The sequence below is a fragment of the Diabrotica virgifera genome, chromosome 2 (genome assembly GCF_917563875.1).
Source record: "Diabrotica virgifera virgifera chromosome 2, PGI_DIABVI_V3a".
NCBI classification, from domain to species: domain Eukaryota; kingdom Metazoa; phylum Arthropoda; class Insecta; order Coleoptera; family Chrysomelidae; genus Diabrotica; species Diabrotica virgifera.
Genome location: NC_065444.1, coordinates 131,336,301 through 131,362,955, shown reverse-complemented (window position 1 = coordinate 131,362,955; position 26,655 = coordinate 131,336,301). Strand labels below are relative to the sequence as shown.

The following is a 26,655-nucleotide window of genomic DNA, read 5'->3' as shown; positions in this document are numbered from 1 at the left end:
ATTTTCATATTTTGTATTTTTCCTTTGTTCCCAACCCCCTACCCGCTAACCCCTATGCAGGTATGCAGCGGTCGTTTCCGCTTTGTTTGTGCCGGTTGTGGGTTTTGGCTCAGCCACACAGCTTACCTGAATGTCAATTCCATGTAAAAATAAAATTCTTCATAAGAATACTCAATAAACTTAATCAAAATAGTAAATGCATTTCAGTTATGAAAGCGAAACGACAATTTCTCCTTTTTCGTTAATACAATTAATTCTTAAACATTTTTACCATACAATTAAAACAATTTTAAATAATGAATTCGGTAGTTTAATTAATAGTAGGTACCTACATACATAAATTTTTAAATTTCATTAATTATTCTTAACGAAGTTGATAATCTATAGGCTAACATTATTCTTCCTATACATACACATATATTATTTTTAAGATATTTTAAAAGTATCTACTTATAAGTATGTGTTAAGAATGTACTTATAAGTATGTGCTAAGAATATTCGGTAAAAGTATATTCTGAGAATAGTATCTACTTATAAGTATGTGTTAAGAATGTACTTATAAGTATGTGCTAAGAATATTCGGTAAAGGTACATTCTAAGAATAAACTTTTACGAATATTCCGAGTTACTACGTACACGAATGTACTCAGTATATTCGGTACGAGAATATACTTTAAAGTATGTGCAAAGAACATGAAATTTAGAATGTTTTTTAAGGTACATGCTATGCTTGTACTACGCATATACTAAAAAGAATATACTCTGACGAATGTTGGTAGTATATGCTTAGAACATGATACGAACATCATTGTTATGTGGGATCCCATCTACTCGCGCTGCTCCATTATTCGCTGATGGTTTCAAACCGTCTGAAACTGATGCTAGAACAAACCTAATAACAACAGTTTTAAATATCATTATTAGTCCTTTAGATCCTACAGGTTATTTATAAAATACATGCTGCGTATAATACGTACATGTACATAAACCACTGGTGCCACATATCAAAATTTGCCTGTGATTTAACATGGTACGCAAAATGCAAAAATAACTCCAAAATCAGCACCGCAATAATAAATAACGAAGAAGAGAATTTTCATTTCTATTCTCTTACAAAACGCGCTTTAAAATACTTGATATCCTTTTCGACTATTCACTAGACTATTTTTAACTGATAAAACGTCAAAGTAACGCCACGTTTCCTACTGACAAAACCAGAGACATGTTAACCGTAGACAAGGCATACTGAGCAAAAAAGCGTAACGCGCGGGCAGTCGATCGGTGGTCTATCTATCTCTTTTTACTAGGCGATACCGCTCATATGACGGACAAAGATACCACTTTGATACCACTCAAAATAAATATTGACCAATGGCGTCCTTTATATCAGCGTTACACCTCGATGCACAGAGCGGCCCATAGCTAGCCTAATCTAGTGCCTAGATGTTATTATATCAGGTATAATAACAGGTTATTATATCTATGGACAAAACTCCTTTCTGTCCGTGATTTCTCAGCGACAAATTTATGACAGATCCGTCACGATGGTGTCTGGTAATTCTATCGTTGTCAGTTTGACAAACGTCATTGAGACGTAATTAATTTTGGACAGATATAATGAATCCAGACGAAAAATCAAGATTTGGATGCCAGTCAGGAGAAGAAATCAAAAAATTGGTTTCGGCAAATATCCCATTGAACACGCAGAGGTCCAGAAACTCTATTTGGACCCAATTTTCGGAGTTCCTACGGTTGCGAAATTTTACGCTTGAAAGATGTACTACCATAATGGAACTAGCAAAAATTCTCGAGGATTATGCCTTTAACATGAAAAAAGGCAATGGCGAAGACTATAAAGAGTCGTATCTAAAGTCAATGTGGAATACTACAGCAAAAACAGTACAAGATAAACATTTTACGGAGTACGGCATAAAAATCGACCCTTTCACATATATATCTTTCAAATGTACAAGATTGGCCAGAAATACCAAGCGGAGGCAGCTTTAAAATGTTCAAGAAAAAAAGAAAACTCAGTTCAAAAGCATTATCCACCGAAGAACTATTAAAAATCAGCCAAAGCTACGACGAGGAAACTCCCGATGGAGCACAAAAGAAGTTTTTTGCTCATTTGAACTTGCTTGAAGAGGCAATAAGGCCGTAAACTGCAAGATTCACTTTTTCCAGAAGGAATTTAATGTTATGGGAGAATTTACGGACCAAATTGTATACAACAGCATTTTTTCCAAAACAAATCAAGGAGGTTCGAAAAGTTTGGCAAGCAGCAAATAGCTGGTAAGAAATTCATCAAACGAAAATGTATGCCCAGTTAGATTATTTTTGAAATTAATGGAAAAAAGACGACCAAAGATTTTATCAGACAGACTCTTTCTTACCGTTCACCCCAACTGGAAGGATGGATCTTGGTTCAAAAACTATCCACTTGGAATCAACACCGGATCTAAGTGGACAAAAATGTCAGCTAAAAAAATTGGAATAGACACAGAAAAACATAAAATAACAAACCATTCTCATCGATCTTCAGATGTTTCAGCCTTGTTCAAGCAAGATGTTTCTGAAAAGGAATTAATTAAATTAACGGGTCACTCAAACAGCTCTCTAAAATCATATCTGCAGCTGGATTCCAGTCACCACCAGAAGTTGATTGATAATCTCAGAACAATAAATGACGCTGGACCTTCGAGTTCCCAAATGCTACAGGTCAATAATATACAAAATCATGCTTTGGTAGAAAAGAATGAGAAACTACTATAGCTTATAATAATTGTACATTTAATATTGTTAATGCCATCGGTACATAATTTGCAAATATTTTACGGCTATCCCTACTTTTTCTGTCTTTACACGGCAAACTACGTGTAGTAAAATTCTCACTGGTATGGATATGTAAACTTTACTTGACAATGTCATCATTAACTTTAATTGAATGTTCTTGGATAACTGTTACTTGTATAAATAATTACCTTAATTATGAATTCAGTTAATTAACATGATTATTTCATTCATAGGAGATTCTGACCAATAGAAAGCTACAGAAATGCTAATTAAGGTGATAATTTTTGATAATATCCCGTCGTTAAGCATATTACGTCAGATGCCCTTCGTTGCTACGAAAAAATACATTCAGTGACATTAATGACAATTAATGTTTTAAAAATTACAAAAGTGATGACTTTCAATCGTCATATTATATTTATAAAAACTGTGTGTTTAATGGTACTTTGTACTTACATAAATAAATTACAATTAAATTTTGGTTTTGAACAGTTTTATTCATGAAATAATCGCAACAAATTGCACACGATCTCTGAAATTAATATAGAATTTTTGCTCTCGTGACACTTTGACATAATTTCACGAGCCGAAGGCTCGTGAAATTAAAACTGTCAAAGTGTCACTCGGGAAAAATTCAATAATTTCAGAGCTCTTGTGCAATTACTACTGATAATTTTTTCACTAACTATGTATTCAGTGATTGTAATAATTTATCTACTGTAAAACAAAAACTAATAATCAATTGAGAAAAGAGGAAAAGTGATAAAGTGATTTTTTAATAATAATATATTGTTACTATGAAACGCTTACAATTTTTGAACATCTTTAACAACAAAATACTTGGATCACTGAATATATCCTGGTGTATTCTGCGCTTGGATCTTCCATAAATAATAAACAATAAATAACGTTTTATTAAGTTCACGTCTTAAATCAATTATTTATCGAATACACTATCAGTAGCAATTGCACAAGAGCTCTAAAATTATTAAATTTTTCCCGAGTGACACTTTGACAGTTTTAATTCCACGAGCCGAAAACGAGTGAAATTATGTCAAAGTGTCACGAGGGCAAAAATTCCATATTAATTTTAAAAATCGAGTGCAATTTGTTGCGATTATTTCATGAATAAAACTGTTCAAAACCAAAATTTTATTGTAATTTATTTATGTAAGTACAAATTAGTACAATTAAACACCCAAATGTTATACATATTTGACTGTTGAAAGTCAATAATTTTTATAATTTTTAAGACATTAATTGTCATTAATGTCACTGAATGTATTTTTTCGTAGCAACGAAGAGCATCTGACGTAATATACTTGACGACGGAAAATTATCAGTAGTAATTGCACAAGAGCTCTGAAATTATTGAATTTTTTCCGAGTGACACTTTGACAGTTTTAATTTCACGAGCCGAAGGCGAGTGAAATTATGTCAACGTGTCACGAGAGCAAAAATTCTATATTAATTTCAGAGGTCGAGTGCAATTTGTTGCGATTATTTCATGAATAAAACTGTTCAAAACCAAAATTTTATTGTAATTTATTTATGTAAGTACCATTAAACACACAGTTTTTATAAATATTTGACGATTGAAAGTCATCACTTTTATAATTTTTAAAACATTAATTGTCATTAATGTCAGTGAATGTTTTTTTTCGTAGCAACGAAGGGCATCTGACGTAATATACTTAACGACGGGAGATTTTAAAAAATTATCGATTTAATTCAGATTTCTGTAGCTTTCTATTGGTCAGAATCTCCTATGAATGAAATAATCAAAAATTATTAGTTTAATTTAGATTTCTGTAGCTTTCTATTGTTCAGAATCTCCTATGAATGAAATAATTAATATGATTTAATCAACAACTCAAAATATTCCCGATGCCATGTAAAATATTTAAAATTTTCACTGTCTGACTGACAATATGTTGAAAATATTCTATTCGACTGAGTGCGTTGTATGACAAAGGTAGATTTGGAAAATATTACCACCGACATTGTGTTCATTTTTTTCGAATCCTGAAAAAACCAATAAATATTTTTGAAACATTTAAACGCAGAATGAAAGACTAAATTATTACTGAGGGCCGAAAGTCCCTTAGAATACATAAAAAGTTTATTTTGAATGAGATATTTGAAATTAAAAATCACACTAAATTTTCTCTTAGTATTCACCCCTGTAACTTATTAAAATAAACATTATAGAAGTTCTCAGGGACTTTCGACCCTCGCTTATAACGTAATCTTTCATTCTGCGTTTTCAAAAATACTTATTAGTTTTCTCAGGATTCGAAAAAAATGAATCGTTTGAAATGAAATGAAATGTTTCGTTGATATGGTGCATTATTTGTATTGTGAAATAGTCTTGTTATGTCGAATATCATTCGAGAAAATAATTATTTACATCAAATTTTAACAAAATCACTCGACTGACGTCTCGTGATTTAACTGTAAAAATTTAATTCGCGAAAATTGCCAGGCAACAAACTTCCATTCCAGTCGAAAATATTGTCGGCAAAATTTTCTCTCTTATGATATTATATATGACAACACACCTGCAAGAATCGATTTTCGCAATACTAAATATTAAGAACTTTACAGAAACAAACCGAATGTAGAACCTGATCTTCGAGTAGGTATATCTGAGTACAACCGAACCAAATATTAATATGTTATGTCGCACCTCCGCTCAAACAGTGTCATAAGTCAAAAAAGCAAAGTATCGAGAAAACGACGTTTAAAATTTGTGCTACAACTTTTCCGGGTTTAATTCAAAAACTGTTCAAATTAGTATAATAACTATTTTAGTCAGTTACAAAGTTTTTTGAAACTCTACAAAATAGTGAATTAATTCTGCTAAAAATATTAAAAAAAAAATTTGAGTTGTGACACTATACAGATAAAATAACAAAAAATTTACGAAATATTATTTATCAAAAGTGGCTCTTGCAGTGCAGAATATCAATATTATTATTTGATTAACAGACTTATACTTTTTATTGATGTAACTTTAAATACAAGTAACAACATTAAACAAAAAATACTGCAAAAAAGATAAATAAGTGATAAATGTGTCACTTTTCTTGAGTACATACGCAGATTGTATTGAATAAAGTAATCACATATACTGTCTTAACTCGACAAACGATTCTTTATACACATCTTAGATGGACAAATGCCTTGCACAAATCGATATGTGACACTGTTAATGTTCGGTGTATCTTTGATTTTGGTTAATCATATAGTGACTCTAGTGTCATCTAAGGACAAATACTTGAACTATAAACGTAACACTTTTTGAGATAAGCTTTTGTAGTTTTATTAAATTGTTGGTACAATAAAAGCGTTTTTATTTTTTTTTGAGTTGTGACACTATTTGAGCGTAGGTGCGATGTGGAAATATTCAAACGCAACCTACTACTCCAAAATCCAAACAGTAATGACGCACCAACTTTGTAAAATACGTCCACTCTACTTCCGAATTATGTCCGAATTATGTCCGAAATGAAAATCGAAAAGTCAAAATAAATTTATTTTAAAGTCAAATTGTGGCTTATCTCCAATAAAAATAGTAAATTGGATTAAAATGCCACAACAAAACAAACTAGAGAAAAATATTAAATGGCATAGTTGCCTGATGTTTACTGTCAGAACTTGGTTTGATAGTCTGGGCCACTGGTTCTATAGTTCTGTTACTAAAAGTGAATTTTAAATGTTAATTTAGTATTACCTGATCACTTACCAGAGGATGTACTAAATTAAGATTAAAATTGGCAAAAATGTTTGTCTTTGAATTAGATTTTTTGGTAATAGTAGGTGTGAAAATAAAATTAGTTATATAAAATAGCGTAAGAGTTAATAATATCGTTTCGAAAAACTTGAATTTTTAAAAAAAATTGAAGTCTGGAGTTCGGCAGGGATGCATAATGTCCCCCATTCTATTCAATATACAGCGTATCTACTTAAGTTGGAAACATATGGGAAACTTTTTTATTATTAATTTTACGAAAAAAAGTTATTCTTTATAAAAAGTTCTGCATGCCCCAAAACCTAAGATTCAATTATCAGATATCAAATTTTCTCAATATTATACGAGGTATGTAAAAAAATATGAATTTCGGTCAAGGATAAAGTACCTTTATTTCTCTCAATATCGAAAATTCTTATGATAAAAAGTTGTTTGGAATTAAAAACTAAGATTAAATATGCATTAACATGCTTCTAATTGGAAAAAAAAATTCTCAAATTTAGGGATACCCAACATCGTTTTTAATTATTACAAATATGATAACTCGTTTATTATTCATTTTATGAAAAACAGTTATTCTTCATAAAAAGCTTTGCATGGTCTAAAATCTAAGACACAACCATGAGATATCAACTTTTATTAATTTTATACGAGGTGTGTCAAAAAACATGAAATTCGCTCAAGATTATAGTACCTTTATATTTCACAATATTTCAATTAGAAGGATGTTATTTCATATTGAAACATAGTTTTTAATTCTAAACAACTTTTTTAATAACCGTTTTCAATATTGTGAAAAATAAAGGTACTTTACTCTTGAGTGAAATTCATATTTTTTGACATACCTCGTATAAAATTAATAAAATGTGATATCTGATGGTTGCATCTTCGGCCTTAGGACATACAGAGCTTTTTATAAAGAATACCTTTTTTTCGTAAAAGTAATAATAAAAGAGTTATCGTATGTGTAATAAATAAAAACGAAGTTAGTATCAATAAATTTGAGAAAAATTTGGAAAATATATTTTCCAATTAGAAGGATGTAATTGCATATTTGATCTTAGTTTATATTTCCAAACAACTGTCCATAATAAGAATTTTCGATATTGAGAGAAATAAAGGTACTTTACTCTTGGACTAAGTTCATATATTTTGACATACCTCGTATAATATTGACAAAATTTGATATCTGATGATTGAATCTTAGGTTCTAGAGCATGCAGAACTTTTTATAAAGAATAACTTTTTTTCGTAAAATGCATAACAAAAAAGTTTCCCATATGTTTCCAACTTAAGTAGACACGCTGTATATAGTGAACATATCAAATTTTTGAGGAACGGCAAGGTGGGATAACTATAGGAGGAAGAAAAATAAAAAACCTACGTTATGCTGATGACACTGTTATATTGACGTCTTCGCCAGAAGAAGTCGAACAAATTATGAATAGGCTGTGCACGGTGAATACGGAATATGGATTGAAAATAAATATACAGAAAAACAAAGTAATGATCATCAACAGAATCAGAAACAACCAAACAGAGATAATTTAATTACTTAGGCCCCATCAGCACTAATAGGGGAAAATGCGAAGACGACATCCGTCGACGCATCACAAAGGCCAGATCGGCAACATTCAAACTCACAAAAATATGGAAGAATACCGAAATTACAAAAAACACAAAATTATGACTGGTTCGAGTCTTAATATTCCCTATCGCCACCTACGCTTCAGAAAATGGACAATCAAAAACGCTAGTTCAAAGCGTATAATGCATTTGAAATGTGGGTCTATCGTAGAATGTTGCGCATACCTTGGACACATCGCAAAAATAATTCAATACTATAAGAACTTAACGTAAAAACTAGACTCGCCCAATGAACTGTCAATACGGATGGAATGGGCAAGAAGTGAATTAAATGCGGCCAGGATGAGAGAGTTTAGTCAGGGAAGGATAGAAGATAATCGTTATCTTTTCTAAACAAAAAAAATTGATAGTGGTAGTCAGGGTTGCCAGCTTGGGGTATTTTCCCATAATTTTGGAGTAATTTGAAAGCGTCTAGAGGAATTTTTCTAAACAGAAATGGTTGAACTGTTACATAGAAACTGTATATTATTATACTCTCATATATTCGAAGACGATAGGACCTATGAATTATTTCCATGGCCTTCTGTTGATAAGAAGTGTAATTTTGAGGTGAAGTAGTTTTCAATCCTAATAGCAATATTAATAATATTTAAAAATATTAAAATATTACTAAAAGATTTTTAAATTGAAAACTTATTGGTCCATTTTCTTGGTAACACATCCATGGCTTCTAAAGTTTGCAAGCCAGATGGATACTGAAGCGAAGAAAACAAGAGATAATTCAAAAACTTACAATTCACGACCCCGTCTGTTCAGCTGGTAAATTCCACCAGAATATATTCCAACAGTATAATTTTGATTTACTGTTCTCTACATTCGACTACTGATTTATTAAAATGCGGCAAAAATTTAAATTTGGGTGATTTGAGGGAATTTCAGTTTCTAAGTGGGGGATATATAAAATCCAGTGATGTGGGAGACATCACTGATAAAATCACATCTGGCAACTCTAGTGGTAATTGTAGCAAATTTTTTCCTGGCACCTGGCATGCTCTGTCTCTCTCTAGGACCTTTCACTTGTATGTTGGCCGCAATCTCGCTTCACTGTTTGAATGGGCATATTCCTTCCGAGCCATTCCTTCCGTATTGACAGTTCGTTGGACTCACCCCAACTATTAACCAAAATGTTCTGAGATATTTTGAACATAGGTATAACTAGAAGGCATGGAACGAATGTTAGTTGAAGGAAACGTAGCGGGTAAAAGTGTGATCCAAAGGAAGATCTCCAGCATGATGGTCGGACCAAATAAAGGACATGACTGGTTACTCATTCTCCGAGCAAAACAACACGCATAGGAGAGAGATAGTTGGACAGAAATAGTCAAACAAATTACATGACGCAACTACATCCTTACGAAGTAGAAAATATAGAGGATATCTTTAGTAAATAAAAATTCCTTTGTATATTAAAATTACTTATATGCAAAAAACATTTTCTGAATAATTTTTTTAATATTCTTTTAAAGTACAACTGTCTTTATTTGCTTTTACTGAGTTACACAAATTTAATCATGCAAAAAGAAATTGGTTTCCGTAGTAAAATTTGCATAGTATTGCGTTCCATTTATTTCTTTCAGCTCACGATTTGCGAATAAACTTTCAAGAATGGGTTCAGTAGTTTTATCGCATAAAATATATGAACACTGAACATCTATATCTAGTCTCGTAAAGTACACACAATAAAAATGTTAACGCGGAATAAAGCGTTAAATACTGACAATAAAGGTTTTTCCTTGTGTTATAAAATTGATCACATAATTAAATAGTTATAGTAGGGGAGCCTTCGATGCTAAATTTGCAGTTACTAAGGCTTCTATTGGGTTGCGAAGATTAGGTCCTAAAACCAAAAAAGTTAAGTTTTCCATTTTAGTAGAGAATTTCCACTTTTTAATTTAATTTTTCATTTCCAAAAATCGTTTGTTGCCTTTATAGCGCCATCTATCCATAATTCGAAAACATGTCTCGAATAATTAGCCCGATCAGGGAACACAAAATTTTACGAAAACCTCCAAAAAAATAAAGGAAGGATGAAAATTTGGGAATAGGTAGTTGAAATTGTCTATTATTATATAAGAAAATTGTTTACAATTCTACATCCCCTCCATTTTACAAAAATTGGAAAATACGGGGTGAAAAATATTTTCTCGGGGGTGAAAAAATATACGTACAAAATAAGTCCGGAATTGGATAAAATGACTAATTCTAAATAACTTTTGTTCTATAGAGTTTTTTTACTAAGTCAATACTTTTCGAGTTATTGGCGAGTGAACATGTTCATTTTAACAAAAAAAAAACATGTTATTGGACGGTTTTTCGGAGATAACTCAAAAAGTAAGTATTTTAGCAAAAAAACATATTCTTAGTAAACATATAGCTTATAAAAAACTGAAAAAAATAGTGTACGCGTGAGGTCTGCAGACCCAGTACAAGCAGAGTTGCAGCTAATGAAAAGTAGGTTCTTCTTCGTCAAATTCCAAATCGAATATTTCAATGTGAAATAACCAAAAAACGGAGCACTTTTCGGGGAAAATTCATTACAACTTTTTTAAAGTGTTTTAAAAAAAGGTTTATTTTTGTTAAAAAAAAAACTTCTAACATTTAAAGTAAGTGTGTTACGCTCAAAATATTTTTGGTCCCTTTTATTTTTGGTAAAAAAATGGTGAAAATCACCTCCTAATTAGCTTCTCAAATAAAATTAATCGTTACCGCTTCACAAGTTACTTTACTTATGTATTGTTTATATTATCTATAAGTTTCATTGGTTCAAAGTGCTCAGTTTTGAATAAAATTGGGTTTAAAATAAAGCATTTTTTGTTTATGGAATTAACTTGTGTTATGGAATTAACTTGTGTGTTGGAATTAACTGGTGTTTGTGATGTGTACCAATAAATAAATAAATAAATAAATAAACTTAAAAATTATTAGTAATACTAAAAATCTCAAAGAGTAATAAAATGTACGTTTTGCTTTTGTGAATATTTTTGAATTTTTGTTTTCTTGTTAGACAAAAAAAAAAGACAAAAAAAGCTATGGCTGTTCAAAATTTGCCTAAACTCGTGATTAGTTACTCGTTCAGGCCATTTTAACTACAGCTTTTTCAAAAAGAAGCACTTTGAACCGATGAAACTAACAGATCGTATAAATAATACATAGACAAAGTAACTTTGTGAAGTGGTAATGATAAAATTTATTTGTGATGCTAATTAGGGGGTGATTTTCGCGATTTTTTTAGCAAAAAATAAAAGGGACCAACAATATTTTGAGCGTAACTCACTTACTTTTAATGTTACAAGTTTTTTTAGAAAACAAAAATAAACCTTTTTTTAAACACTATAAAAAAGGCAAAATGAATTTTCTCCGAAAAGTGCTCCGTTTTTGGGTTATTTCACATTGAAATATTCGATTTGGAATTTGACGAAGAAGAACCTACTTTTTATTAGTTGCAACTCTGCTTTTACTGGGTCTACAGACCTCACGTATACACCATTTTTTTTTCAATTTTTTATAACTATATTTTTGTTATGAATATTTTTTCGCTAAAATACTTTTTGAGTTATCTCCGAAAAACCGTCCAAAAACATGTTTTAAACTGCTCGTCAAAAGTTAGGGATATAGAAAATTCTGCTGAATTTTCATATTAGATTTTTTTCGTGAACAGATTAAGGGATTCCGCTAATTTTTTTTATTGTTTTAGATTTTTCTTTAGTATTTACACAGTTATGCAAAGGTTTACACAAACTTTTTTTTGTACTTATACCGGGTGGAAGAAAAGAAATGTTTTTCTTATGTTAAGTTTGAGACGCCCTGTAGGGAGGACGGGATACAAATATGAGCATACATCGAAATCGTATTGTAGTCTTATATTTTGTGAACATTTTGTTTTTTGAATGTCCCTGATATCTTTAGAAATAAAAAAATAGACGGTTTTGTAATTTAACATGTGTTTTAACCGAAACAAAAGTTTGAGACACCTTGTAGGGAGAAAAAGGCACAAAGGTGAGTATACTTCGATATTATGTTGTAGTCTCATATTTTGAGAATATTTTATTTTTTTAATTTCTCTAATATCTTTGATAACAAAGAAACTAGACGGTATTGCTCTTTCATGTGTTTTAACTGACGACATGCATCACATCACACATGTGAAACATAGAAACACATATTAAGAGTAATAGCGTCTAGTTTCTTTGTTATTAAAGATATCAGAGAAATTAAAAAAATAAAATATTTACAAAATACCAGACTACAAAATAATATCGAGGTATACTCACCTTTGTGCCTTTTTCTCCCTACAAGGTGTCTCAAACTTTTGTTTTGGTTAAAACACATGTTAAATTAACAAAACCGTCTATTCTTTTTGTTTCTAAAGATATCAGGGACATTCAAACAACAACGTGTTCACAAAATATAAGACTACAATACGATTCTGATGTATACTCACATTTGTACCTCGTTCTCCCTACAGGTTGTCTCAAACTTAACATAAGAAAAACATTTCTTTTCTTCCACCCGGTATAAGTGCAAAAAAATAAGTTTGAATAAACCTTTTCACAAAGGTGTAAATACTAAAGAAAAATCTAAAATAAAAAAAAATAGCGGAGTCCGTCTGTTCGCGAAAAAATCAACTATGAAAATCAGCATAATTTTCTATATCCCTAACTTTTGACGAGCAGTTTATTTTGTTAAACGTGAACATATTCACTCGCAAATAACTCGAAAAGTATTGACTTAATGAAAAAATTCTATAGAACAAAAGTTGTTTAGAATTAGTCATTTTATCCAATTCTGGTCTTATTTTGAATGTATTTTTTTACCTTCGAGAGGGGGGTATTCCCCTCAATTTTTGTAAAATGGAGGGGATGTAGAATTGTAAACTTTTTCTTATATAATAAGAGACAATTTCAACTACCTATTCCCAAATTTTCGTCCTTCCTTTATTTTTTTGGGGGTCAAATTGTTATTTGATCGGGCTAAATAGTTATTTTTACGCAACGAATCCAAATCTGCAATAAAAAATGGGGCTTCCTATTTAAGATTTTAAAATCCACCCCACCTTCGTGCGGGTCGTGTTTGGTGTCATTAGATAGATTTTTGAAAAATATTAAAGATGTATTTTCCACTTTTTCGATCTGATGTTCATTTCGCGAAATACCTCGGGGTTCCTATTTAAAATTTTAAAGTTGCCGCCACTCCCCTCCGTGGGGATCGTGTTTGGTATCAATCGATAGATTCTTGAAAAATATTGAACACGTATTTTTCAGTTTTTCGATCTGATGTCCACTTTGTGAAATATTCGCTTTTTTGTGAAATTTTGTGACTCACCCGTTTCTTTAAGCCCCGCTCAAATCGTCAGATTTTTTAAATATAAACTGTTCTTCATGGACTTAAGTTACCTTGTCTTAATCTGACGTGTTAGAGTTTTTCTAAGGATATATTTTTTACGGACTGCCTCCAACGCACGCCCCTGTATTAAGAGTACATATACATATGAGTACACACATATGTGATCTAAAAATATCGCGGGTATTGTGTTAGGTGAAATAAGAAGTAATTGAAGATCTTAAGTATTTAAGGCCTATAGAATCAAAACCTGCTAGATCCATTTTTTGAAATTTTTCAGGTGAGTAAAAAACATTAAAAATATAAATGTCCCAAAAAGTATCCGGCATTTTTTAATCAAAGTGGCATCAATAAATGTCATAAAGTGGCACACTAATTTGGTATAGTCATTTTTCTGCATGCCCCGTACATCTTCAAAATTTTGTACTTTTAGTTTGGATTTAGCAGATTTTGATTCTAAGCCCACATAATATTGCTCATTTTCAACTGTGTGAGGCAACATAAAACCTAGAAATTTTGTGCAGTAAGATAAATCGTCATGGAACTTTTTGAAAAAGATTCGAGGAGTGTAAGGCAATTTTGTGAACTAAATTGATCTCCGGCAAAAAAAATTGTGCATGAGATAATGCAGTTTCAAAGTGCATCTCGAAGAGATGGGAAATGAAAAATTTAGAACTCAGGAAATATTGACGGAAATGAGTTCAATTTTTATACTTGTGGGTTTTGGAGATCACTGAACACGAATTTCATGACGGCGATGTTCTCCGAGGTACCTGGTGAGCAGGGTAGAACCGTTGATTGATGTATTGAGGTACAATACATCAATCAACGGTAGAACTCATCCCAACAAACATTTTAAGTTGATTTAACGTTTCATCAGCTAATTTTAGAAGCTTGCATGTTGAACAAAGGTAGTCGATTAGTTTGTTTATGCATCTGTTCAGATTCTAAACAGGCGAAAAAGGAGAAGATAATCAGCTTAAAGCTGAATAAAGTAGCATTTATTAGCGCTTCTTCAACTTTTATATGGCTATTCATATTGCTACTGTACCACTTCTGCAAAATGAAGAAATACTTATTCAGTTTCTAAACAGCTTTACTTTCAGCCTTTGTTCAGCTGCTTTTGACCAATTTTCACGTGTTATATAATTTGTTTCCTTGCTGAAAAGTAGCTTTTGCAGATATTATACAGTCTATTTTTCAACTCTTCTTCAGCTTTTTATAAATAAAACAAAAATGTTTTTTTTTTATATATTTATTACGATTTATTATCGACATTAGCTTTCTTTTAACTTCAATTTCATACTTATTTTATTATTTTATTTAAAATCGTAATACTTACTTTTTTTATTTTATAGTGTCTTCTGTGCGATTTGAACCTGCTACCTCTCGATCCATATATCACTGCCTATCCCACTGAGCTAATCTGGCACTTACCAAAAATGTGTATTTTATTGTATAAATGAAATGCTTTGGAAGCTGAACAACAGCTGAAATAAATTTGAAGAAGCGCTGTTTATTTGTCGAACAAAAGCTGAAAATAATTATCGGAATTTTAGTTGAATAACTTCTGAATACTTTCTGCAAAAGTAAACAACGCCACATTCACTAAATTTTAGCTGAATTGAGATTGATTATTAGCAGAACAAAACACTCCTGGGATTTACCGCGAAAATACTGTCTTGTCTGTAAACGGAGATCAAAATTTATTTGTTTTTCCTATTTTTATAGTGATTTTTGCGTAAGTTTTAAGTCAAAATGAATAGGTGTAATCCAGGTAAGTACGTTGTTTATTATTTATTCTTTAAGTATACAAAGTGTTTGTAAAAATGGATATTAATAATTATCAATATTATACATTTAAAAAAAGTTAGGTTAATTATTTTTTTACATTTAGTATTAAACTTATTAAATTATGAAATATTTTGGTCTTAAATAATTAGAATAAACCTGGGATATATTTATTTATATAAGGAGACTGATATTAACAAACTACTAATAAGTTACAAATCTTCTAATTAAAATAATGGGTAAATAAAAAGTATACTTTTATTATTATAAGAACGTAATATGAGTTGCCTATGCATTGGATGAAATTTAAAACTTCTTTTTTTCTACTTATGTACCTATGTAATATTGTAGTTAATATTTGAAATTTTAATTAGTTTAATTTATTACAGAACCCCATTTTAAAATCGTTGAGACGATAGAAGCTGGAAGGTCGGTCTTAACTGTTGTTCCACACAAGTGGATAAAAAACAAAATTTTATTTTGGCCACCAAAAAACGTGAAAAATCTGATAAAGGATGTCAATTCTACTCCAGACATTACGTGGAATAAAATAATATGTCGCATCAAAAGAAATTATTATAAAAATCGCATTGCAGCTGAAACTGAACTTTTAGAAGTGTCGGGAGGTTCGGCAACGTCTTCAACTGATTCCGAGGTTTTAGGAGAAATGAAAGAAAAAAATAAAGTAAGAAACACAAAAAAGGTCACTAGTCAACAAAATTTTGAAACTCTGTTTGCATCATCATCGTCAAAATTTTGTTCGTTTCAACCAATCATACCGGAAGAAACTCCTGAGCCTGTTGTTGAAAGCGAAAATATAATTTTGGAAACCAATTTTTCGGATGAGGCAATTATTTCTCCTGAAGCAATTGCAAATGCGCAGTTTTTAAATGTCATCGAACAGGTAAGTTTTTATTGGAAACATTTAAAATTATTACTTTAATTACTTTTTTTTGCACCCTTAATTATAAGCCTTTGATTGGAGAAGAAAGTAAAAACGACATTATTAACAAGTTGAATGACATTGAGCAAAAATTTAATCAGTTTAAAAATGATATAACAGAGAGCGTAAAAGATATGTTGGTGAAGGCAGTTGCGGCAATTAAATCAGATTTTGATGCCAAATTATTGTCAGCAATGCAGAATTTTAAAAACAATCATCAGGATGATGACAATATTCAATTTGAATTTCATGCCGTTTCAACCTCACAGGAGTTAAGTCAATTAGAGGAAAATCTCAAAGATTCAAATTATGAAAAGAAAGTAGTAAGTTATATTATTTCAGTTTTCATTTAATCTTTTAAATTTAATGTTGATACTGTTTTCTAGAGAAATTATTTTAAAAAAATTATTGGTAATATTCCTGATACTAGTAATGGTTTGGATACCTGCTAGGGTATTGTAGATTATTTTTTTGAGAAAAAATTTATGGTGCAGTGTTCGTGGACGGGAGGAAGTAGAAGCAACACTGAAAAATGTTGTATTAAAAATTGCAAAAATATTTTAGAAGTGTTTTTTACAATAGTCCAAAGTTCCAATAAAGATTTTTCGAAGGCTTTGTTGAAAAAATTTATAATTGGAATTACAAGAAATGCAAAGAAGCGTAGTTTAACTGGAGGCATCCGCCAATCTTCAATACATAGAAGAAAAAAATCAATGGTTAAAAAACAACGTTTAAGTGGAAACAGAAAAGGTGTTGCTCAAAGACAAGGTAAAGGTACCTATATTAAAAAAATGTATAACATAAAAATTATTATTTCAGGCGAAAATGAAATTTTTTATGAAAATGAGCAATCATTTAATGAAGAAAAAGAATATGATGAAGATAACGATGAATATGGTATGGAAAAATATGAAGCTGACGGTGAAGATGCTATAATAGAACATGACGAGGTTGAAGAGGAAGATAATAATGATACAGACACGGACTAAAAGAACATTTTTATTAAAAAAACTTTTTAATTTACATTCAAGTTTTGTTTATTTTTAATAGTGTGTAGAAGAGGAATAAAAACAATTTTACTTTCATTGTATTTTATAACAACCATTTTACAAACAACATTCTCTAGCAAATAAAGTTTCATATTATTTAAATTTGTAATGTTGCAAATATATATGTGTAAATTTGATGATCGAATGGGATAACTAAAGAAATCTTCTTTTTTCTTAACAGATTTTCCATGTATGAATATTTTACCACCTTTTTCTGATACAGAATTCATTTGAACAATGTCATTGTCATTTGTTAAAAACCATGAATTTTTGAAAACATTACTTAAACAAAAATTATGAGAATAAATGTAGCACTTGATAACATTCCCCCTTTTCTTAATTTCTGGCTGTAAACTTGTCTTTTTTGTATCATTGCTCAATATTAAATTTCTTTCGCCAATTCTATTAACAATTTGCTGCAAACTGTTATTTCCTTGGCGCAATAATTTTTTTAGTTGAAATAATGTATTCTCAAATGGGTACGTAGATATTGTAAAAAGTTGTCCAAATCTATTAACATCATCAACCACATGTTCTAAGTTATGAATGTTGCTTGTAATAAATTGTACGCCATAAATAATCTTAAAATCATCTATATATTTTTCAAACATTAATTGGGCAACCGAACGATTTTCAGCATACATGTCAGAAGAACATATTCTAACAGCAACAAAAAGAAGTAAAAAATGTTTATAAACGTCAGTGTTCAACACATCTTTTAAAATAACAATTCCAATATAATTAAGAAAATTGCGCCATTCTACTCCTTTCCAGTATGCCAGGCAATCTAATCCTCTTGTGGAACGATGAATTTCAGATGGAAGTTTCACAGATATTAAATGTTTGGAGATCCTCTCAATATCACGAGCACATAGCTTACTTGAGAAACCCATAGAACCATCTTTCCATCCTGTTAGACAACGCTTCATCACACCTAGCTCTAAAAGATGTAGTTCATCTGCTACTATAAAATCCTGCACCATGTCAACTTCGGAAATTTTCAAAATTGGTGACTCTTGCCCTTTATGGTGCTTACCATAATGTTTACTTCTGAATTTTGCATCAGTTCTAAGAGGACATTTTATATCAGGAAATACAACAGTTCGAGAAAGATAAGAATATTCGCCTTCAGTAGTGCATTTAAGGCATCCATTAATCCCATTGAAATTGACTACACCTGTAAAATAAACTAGTCAATTTAAGCAATAATTAAAAAAAACAGATACCTTTAATAAATGCCCGTGCAGGTGAATCGCAGATAAAGCATCTAATTTTTATGTGAATCATATGCCCATTAACACAGAGTCCATTTGATTGCAGCCGCTTAACATCCTCAACAAAAGGCTCCAAAAATTCATTTATATCTAGAGGCTTGTTATTTCCATGGAAAATGCCAACAATCATAGGTTGTATATCAGGCATTTCATATATGCTACATAAAATTGGCCAAAACTGACGTTTGGAACTTTTATATATTGGCAACCCATCTATATTTACATTGAGCTGTATTAACATGTCTTTTGACAAGTTTTTAAAAGTGTTCGTTAGACAAACGTCAAGACCTTGATGCCAATATTCTCCACCCTGTATAACTTTACAACTTTTTTTCGTATTTTTTGGCGTTTTTAATAATGTTCTAGCATCGATAAATAAACTAGAATCATACTGTCTCTTGATTATTTGTAGGAGATCTTTTAGAGCTGCATGTGTAATATTATGTCGGATTGCCCAATTTCCTAATTCGGTACTTGAACAAGGCAATAATTGCGTTTCAGTATCTTCTGTTTTAAAAATGTCTTCATCAATAAACTGGTCACCATCATCTGATGTTTCACTGGTTTCCATTAGATTATCGTCAAGATCACTTGATGTGCTAGAAATACACTCCTGTTCTTTAGAACCTATGTAACAAATTATTTTTTATTTAAAATATACTCACAAAATTAAAACAAAATTACCTGATCCTGATGCTGTGTCGTTAGCTTTTGAATGAGAAGAAACACTACTTGGTGCATATAGATTTTTTAAAAACTCTTCATAATTTGAACGGTTTACCTTTAATTTTCGGTAATAATGGCCAGATTTTTTTATTTTTTTAAAATTTTGAATTGATTTTTTATCCATATTTTTTAAATATTAAGTAAAGCACAGTGTATATCTTTTATCTAAATAATTAAAATTATATAGCAAATATAAGCAATTGTATAATACTTAATAATCATCAGCTGCAGAAGCCATTTTTCATCGAACTTAAGTATACACCTTTTGCAACGAATATGAACGATTTAATTAAATTAAAGCTCCTTTTCAGCTTTATATCAGCTTTTATAAAGTTGCTGATTAAAAGTACTTACAAAAGTTCTGGACAAGCACTATTTCAGCCCAGAATATAACTGAATAGAGAAGGTTGAATAATGTATTATGAACTGACTTAAATAGCGCTTCCCCAGCCTCTTGTTCAGTTTTTTTTACATTGTTGATCAAAAGTAGACAAAAATTCTGCAGCAGCGCTAGTTCAGCTTAGCATTCAGCTGAATAAGATATGCTGAATACTATAATACAAAGTGCCTTAAATAGCGCTTCTCCAGTCTAATATTCAGCTTAAGTCAATTGGCTGCAAAAGGGCTTACAAATAATCTGAAGCAGTGTTTGTTCGACATATTAAACAGCAAAATAGCTTAAACAGCCTTTGTCACTTTTATGCGACTACTAATCAGCTGCAGTACTCAGTATTTAGCTTGACCAGCTATTATATGTTTGTTGGGATTGCCTAGGATGATCGAATAATTCGCGGGACGATGAAATAATTCGCGAAATGAAGATTGAATCGAAAAACTGAAAAATACACTTTCAATATTTTTCAAAAATCTATCGAATGACACTAAACAGGACCCCCCACTCCACCCACTGAGGGTGGGGTGGGGGTAACTTTAAAATCTTAAATGGAAACCCCCATTTGTTATTGCAGATTTGGATTGCTTACGTAAAAATAAGCAACTTTTATTCGAGACATTTTTTCGAATTGTGGATAGATGGCGCTATAATCGTAAAAAATGATTTATTTGATACCATAGGTAAATTATACAAATGGTCTAATATCTCGAGAAATACACTTACAAATAAAAAACCAAAAAATACGTGTTTAATATTTTTCAAGAACATATCCAATAACATCAAACACGACACTCCACTCCACCCCCTGAAGGTGGGGTGGGGGGTAACTTTAAAATTAACATTTATTTGAAAAATTTTTTAGAATTGTTGACAGATGGAGCTAATAAATAGTGTTTTTCCGATTATAGCGCCATCTATCCATAATTCGAAAAAATGTCTCGAATAAAAGTTACTTATTTTTACGTAAGGAATCCAAATCTGCAATAAAACATGGGGGCTCATACTTAAGATTTTAAAGTTGCCCCCCACCCCACCTCCAGGAGGTGGAGTGGAGAGTTGTCAACAATTCTAAAAAATGTTTCAAATAAATGTTACTTATTTTTCATAAGGAATCCAAATCTGCAATAAAACATGGGGATTCCTATTTGATTTTAAAGTTATCCCCCACCCCACCTTCAGGGGGTGGAGTGGAGTGTCGTGTTTGATGTTATTCCATAGGTTCTTGAAAAATATAAAACATATACAAACTGGAACATGAAGTAAAAACCACTTCTATGTAAAAGGTATATTTACTAAAAATTTTTAGAATCCCAATGGATTCAATAAAATGAGTTCATCAGAACGTTTTCAAACCTATCGGTCCATCATCAGTGATCTAAAATCAAATAAGTAATCCCACTATTAAAATTAAAAAGATGGTTGAAATTGTGAAAGTTAAAAAATGTGGTTATGATTACTTACTTGAATACTTGCAAAATAGCCCCAAAACCAAACAATGGTTGTGATTATAAATAAATCTACATTATGTTGAAATAAATTTAAAATGGCTAAACGCCGATGTTAAAGGATTAAACCTCTGGGAACATGGTGAAACTCTACCCGAGGACCCAATCAACCATCTTCGGTCAACGATGACTACTAAGTGTCAAAGCTATGTAAGGAAATGCTTGATGTGACATTGACAGTTAAGGAAGAAGGTAGTCGATTTTCTAGGAATTTTAAAAAACAAAGTCATGATCCAGAAGAAGATATGTTAAAGCTTTTAATATCTGAAATTGTATGTTAATTAAATCTATTGTTGTTTAAAATTAAAAGATAATGTGTTTTACAAAATAAAATTATTTTAACTGTAGGTAACTACAAATTGACTGTATCAAATAAAATTAACCTGATCAAAAAATTACAATATGATAAAGTGAGCTGATTAGTAGTAATAACAGAAATAAAATTAAATAAGTGGTGTTGTAGAAGAAGTTTTAAATTTTGAAAAGGGATATTATTATATCAAGAAATTTATATGTCCACAGCATGTGTATTGATGGTTGTATAGGTAGTAGGGAAAGTATTGTTTGGATGTAGGTGAAAATTAAAAAATTTTTATATAGATTGGAGTTAGGATAAAGTCAATCTGATAGTAGAAAATGTGATTCAGGAATGCAATTATTATGGAAAAATTTTAATGAAATTGAGAAAATTCTTGTGACAAACTGGTGAATATGTAATTGATAATAAATAATTTTAGGAAAAACAGGTTGCCCAGTTGATACAAACTAAAATTTAATTAGTATAGAAAACAATAGGTGTAATGAATGAAATAGAATTAATAAAACAAAATTAAGAGAATGAATATTGTTATAATTTGATTAAAGAATGACTGAGTTTAACTGTGATTAAAGAAATAAAGTGATGAAATGTTAGATGTGAAGATAAAAAATATATTTGGAAAAGGTCAAAGACAAAAAGCAAAGGAGTGTGATGTAGGGTCAAGCATAGGTGAAATGAGTGAAAGAGAAAGATTGGAGAGTTGGGTATGAGGGTTGAACTGAATGAAAAAAAGAAATGAAAGAAGTGTGAAAAGAGGGTATGGTAAATTAATTAGGTTTTGATTAAGAGGAGTTTATGTGGTTAGTAATGATTAGTATGTGTAAGGAGTTTGGAGCCAGTAAGGGAACGAAGAAGATAGTTGACAGTGGGTAAATAGGATGAAGAAGATAGCAGATAGGATAGGAAAAGGGAAGGTATAACAAAGTAATAGGAATTATGAAAATAATTGACGGTGAATGGGGACAAAATTGCGGTTAAGGGATGTTTGTCGGTTGACACAATTGGGACTTTTCTTTAGGTCTTTGACAATTTCCAAATCCTCGTATAAGTCTAAACGGAGTGTATTTTTTTGTTGAATGTTGTGTATCAACTGGACCCCATCAGGAATCTTAAGTTCGTGTTTATTGACTTTTAAATGGTGTGAAAAAGCTGAAGTGGTATCTCTCTTACTGTGTTCTGCCGATCGGGTGGAAAGAGATCTATAAGTTCTACCAATGTAGGTAGCATCGCAGTCTGAACAAGAGAGTCTGTATACCCCACTACGGCTCATGTAATGGATAGGGTCTTTGGTGTTAGTTAAGCTTTTATTGAGGGTGTTATTGACTTTAAATGAGATTTTGATGTTATCACAAGAATTAGAAATGATTTGTTTGACTCTTTCAGATAATTTGGAGTTATTAAACGGTAAGGAGGCATAAATTGGAGTAGTTGTGGAAGATGATGAGAAAGCGGATTGTTGAAGTAACTTAAGTTCTCTTTTCTGTTGAAGTTTAAGGATGATGTCTGGGTCATAACCATTGTTAACTGCAATTTGTTTGATGATGTTCAGTTCTTTGTTAAATTCAGTTGTAGATAGAGGAATAGAGTTTAATCTATATATAAAGCTACGAAATGCAGAAAGTTTATGTGAAAGAGGATGGTTAGAAGTGGAATGGATAACGTGATCAGTCTGTGTAGGTTTACGGTAGATACCAAAGTTGAAGTGGTCATCTAGTCTGGTAATAGATATGTCCAAGAAGTTAATGGAGTTAGAAGATTCTAGTTCCATGGTAAAAGTGATTTTAGGATGGATTAGATTGATTTTATGAAGTAAGTTGTGAGCTGAGTCGGAGTTACCAGATATGAGGACTAAAATGTCATCTACATAACGAAACCAATGTAATATCTCTGGATTTTTTGTGATATGATTGGATTCTAAATGATCCATAAAGACATCAGCTAAGAAAGGGGATAAGCAACTTCCCATTGCTAAACCATCTGGTTGTTGATAAAAGTTGTTGTTGAAGACAAAGTAATCTTGAGATAGGCAGATTTTGAGAATGTTTATAATAGATGAAGTGGTAGTGGAGGTCACCGAATTATTTAAAAGAAGCGAGTTGACCAGACTAATCGATTCATTTTTTGGGACTGAAGTGAATAAATTGCTAACATCAAAAGACAGCATGACGATATTCGGATTAAGATTGACAAGTTGAAGTTTTTCAACTAATTGGCGAGAATTCAAAACAGTAAACTGTGGGGTGAAGTTAATAAAATTTTTAATAATGTTAAGAATGAATTTGGATAAAATAGAGACTGGAGTATTGATGAAACTGACAACGGGACGAATGGGAATGTCAACCTTGTGTATCTTTGGTAAACCGTATAACCTGGGAGTGAGTGGATTAGACGGAATTTTGGTGTAAGGTGCTTCATATTCAGAGAAGAAATCAGTAAACTGTTTAAGATTGTTTTTCATTTTTGAAACAAAAGATTTTGAAGGATCAACAGGGAGAAGATTAAAATTATTGTTATTTAGGAAAGATGTGACTTTGTCGATGTATAGTTGTTGGTCTAAAATAACAAGGCAGTTACCCTTATCTGCTTTACTAAAAATGAGGTGTTGGTTTTTGATTTTATTTTTAATAGATTTGAGTGTGGATAGAAGGGATTTAGACTTGTTAAATGAAAAATTGGGAAAAGAAGAAGATGACGTGGAAGTAGAAAAGGAATTGATGTTGGAAATAGAAGAATTGTTATTAGAGAGAAGTTTAGTTTTGAATTTGTTGATAGTTTGGATGCAAGAGTTTCTGATTGATGTTTTTTGTGTAAGTGAAATGGAAAGATTTTGAATAACAGTGTCGGTCTCTATGGTTCCATTTCACTTACACAAAAAACATCAATCAGAAACTCTTGCATCCAAACTATCAACAAATTCAAAACTAAACTTCTCTCTAATAACAATTCTTCTATTTCCAACATCAATTCCTTTTCTACTTCCACGTCATCTTCATCTTTTCCCAATTTTTCATTTAACAAGTCTAAATCCCTTCTATCCACACTCAAATCTATTAAAAATAAAATCAAAAACCAACACCTCATTTTTAGTAAAGCAGATAAGGGTAACTGCCTTGTTATTTTAGACCAACAACTATACATCGACAAAGTCACATCTTTCCTAAATAACAATAATTTTAATCTTCTCCCTGTTGATCCTTCAAAATCTTTTGTTTCAAAAATGAAAAACAATCTTAAACAGTTTACTGATTTCTTCTCTGAATATGAAGCACCTTACACCAAAATTCCGTCTAATCCACTCACTCCCAGGTTATACGGTTTACCAAAGATACACAAGGTTGACATTCCCATTCGTCCCGTTGTCAGTTTCATCAATACTCCAGTCTCTATTTTATCCAAATTCATTCTTAACATTATTAAAAATTTTATTAACTTCACCCCACAGTTTACTGTTTTGAATTCTCGCCAATTAGTTGAAAAACTTCAACTTGTCAATCTTAATCCGAATATCGTCATGCTGTCTTTTGATGTTAGCAATTTATTCACTTCAGTCCCAAAAAATGAATCGATTAGTCTGGTCAACTCGCTTCTTTTAAATAATTCGGTGACCTCCACTACCACTTCATCTATTATAAACATCAACAACCAGATGGTTTAGCAATGGGAAGTTGCTTATCCCCTTTCTTAGCTGATGTCTTTATGGATCATTTAGAATCCAATCATATCACAAAAAATCCAGAGATATTACATTGGTTTCGTTATGTAGATGACATTTTAGTCCTCATATCTGGTAACTCCGACTCAGCTCACAACTTACTTCATAAAATCAATCTAATCCATCCTAAAATCACTTTTACCATGGAACTAGAATCTTCTAACTCCATTAACTTCTTGGACATATCTATTACCAGACTAGATGACCACTTCAACTTTGGTATCTACCGTAAACCTACACAGACTGATCACGTTATCCATTCCACTTCTAACCATCCTCTTTCACATAAACTTTCTGCATTTCGTAGCTTTATATATAGATTAAACTCTATTCCTCTATCTACAACTGAATTTAACAAAGAACTGAACATCATCAAACAAATTGCAGTTAACAATGGTTATGACCCAGACATCATCCTTAAACTTCAACAGAAAAGAGAACTTAAGTTACTTCAACAATCCGCTTTCTCATCATCTTCCACAACTACTCCAATTTATGCCTCCTTACCGTTTAATAACTCCAAATTATCTGAAAGAGTCAAACAAATCATTTCTAATTCTTGTGATAACATCAAAATCTCATTTAAAGTCAATAACACCCTCAATAAAAGCTTAACTAACACCAAAGACCCTATCCATTACATGAGCCGTAGTGGGGTATACAGACTCTCTTGTTCAGACTGCGATGCTACCTACATTGGTAGAACTTATAGATCTCTTTCCACCCGATCGGCAGAACACAGTAAGAGAGATACCACTTCAGCTTTTTCACACCATTTAAAAGTCAATAAACACGAACTTAAGATTCCTGATGGGGTCCAGTTGATACACAACATTCAACAAAAAAATACACTCCGTTTAGACTTATACGAGGATTTGGAAATTGTCAAAGACCTAAAGAAAAGTCCCAATTGTGTCAACCGACAAACATCCCTTAACCGCAATTTTGTCCCCATTCACCGTCAATTATTTTCATAATTCCTATTACTTTGTTATACCTTCCCTTTTCCTATCCTATCTGCTATCTTCTTCATCCTATTTACCCACTGTCAACTATCTTCTTCGTTCCCTTACTGGCTCCAAACTCCTTACACATACTAATCATTACTAACCACATAAACTCCTCTTAATCAAAACCTAATTAATTTACCATACCCTCTTTTCACACTTCTTTCATTTCTTTTTTTCATTCAGTTCAACCCTCATACCCAACTCTCCAATCTTTCTCTTTCACTCATTTCACCTATGCTTGACCCTACATCACACTCCTTTGCTTTTTGTCTTTGACCTTTTCCAAATATATTTTTTATCTTCACATCTAACATTTCATCACTTTATTTCTTTAATCACAGTTAAACTCAGTCATTCTTTAATCAAATTATAACAATATTCATTCTCTTAATTTTGTT

At 31.3% G+C, this 26,655-nt stretch overlaps 3 protein-coding genes across 4 annotated transcripts in view; 2 read left to right on the top strand and 1 right to left on the bottom strand.

The window, feature by feature from the left end:
• LOC114327480 (large neutral amino acids transporter small subunit 1) overlaps positions 1 to 26,655 on the top strand; it is a 221,749-nt gene that overhangs the window by 144,844 nt on the left and 50,250 nt on the right. The window lies entirely within an intron of this gene.
• LOC126880210 (uncharacterized) lies at positions 14,896 to 17,353 on the top strand. 2 transcript variants are annotated; one of them, XR_007696481.1, is made up of 4 exons: positions 14,896 to 15,311; positions 15,715 to 16,229; positions 16,298 to 17,036; positions 17,088 to 17,353. XR_007696481.1 is itself a non-coding variant. In XM_050643996.1 (3 exons), the coding sequence occupies exons 1-3, from the start codon at positions 15,293 to 15,295 to the stop codon at positions 16,619 to 16,621; spliced, it is 858 nt and encodes a 285-aa protein (XP_050499953.1). In that variant the 5' UTR covers positions 14,896 to 15,292; the 3' UTR covers positions 16,622 to 17,353. The 2 variants fall into 2 exon arrangements, 1 of the variants encoding a protein (XP_050499953.1); XM_050643996.1 differs by having other exon boundaries at positions 16,298 to 17,353.
• LOC126880208 (uncharacterized) lies at positions 17,249 to 20,074 on the bottom strand. The gene is made up of 2 exons (XM_050643993.1): positions 18,544 to 20,074; positions 17,249 to 18,494 (listed from the first exon to the last, which is right to left on the bottom strand). The coding sequence occupies exons 1-2, from the start codon at positions 19,160 to 19,162 to the stop codon at positions 17,284 to 17,286; spliced, it is 1,830 nt and encodes a 609-aa protein (XP_050499950.1). The 5' UTR covers positions 19,163 to 20,074; the 3' UTR covers positions 17,249 to 17,283.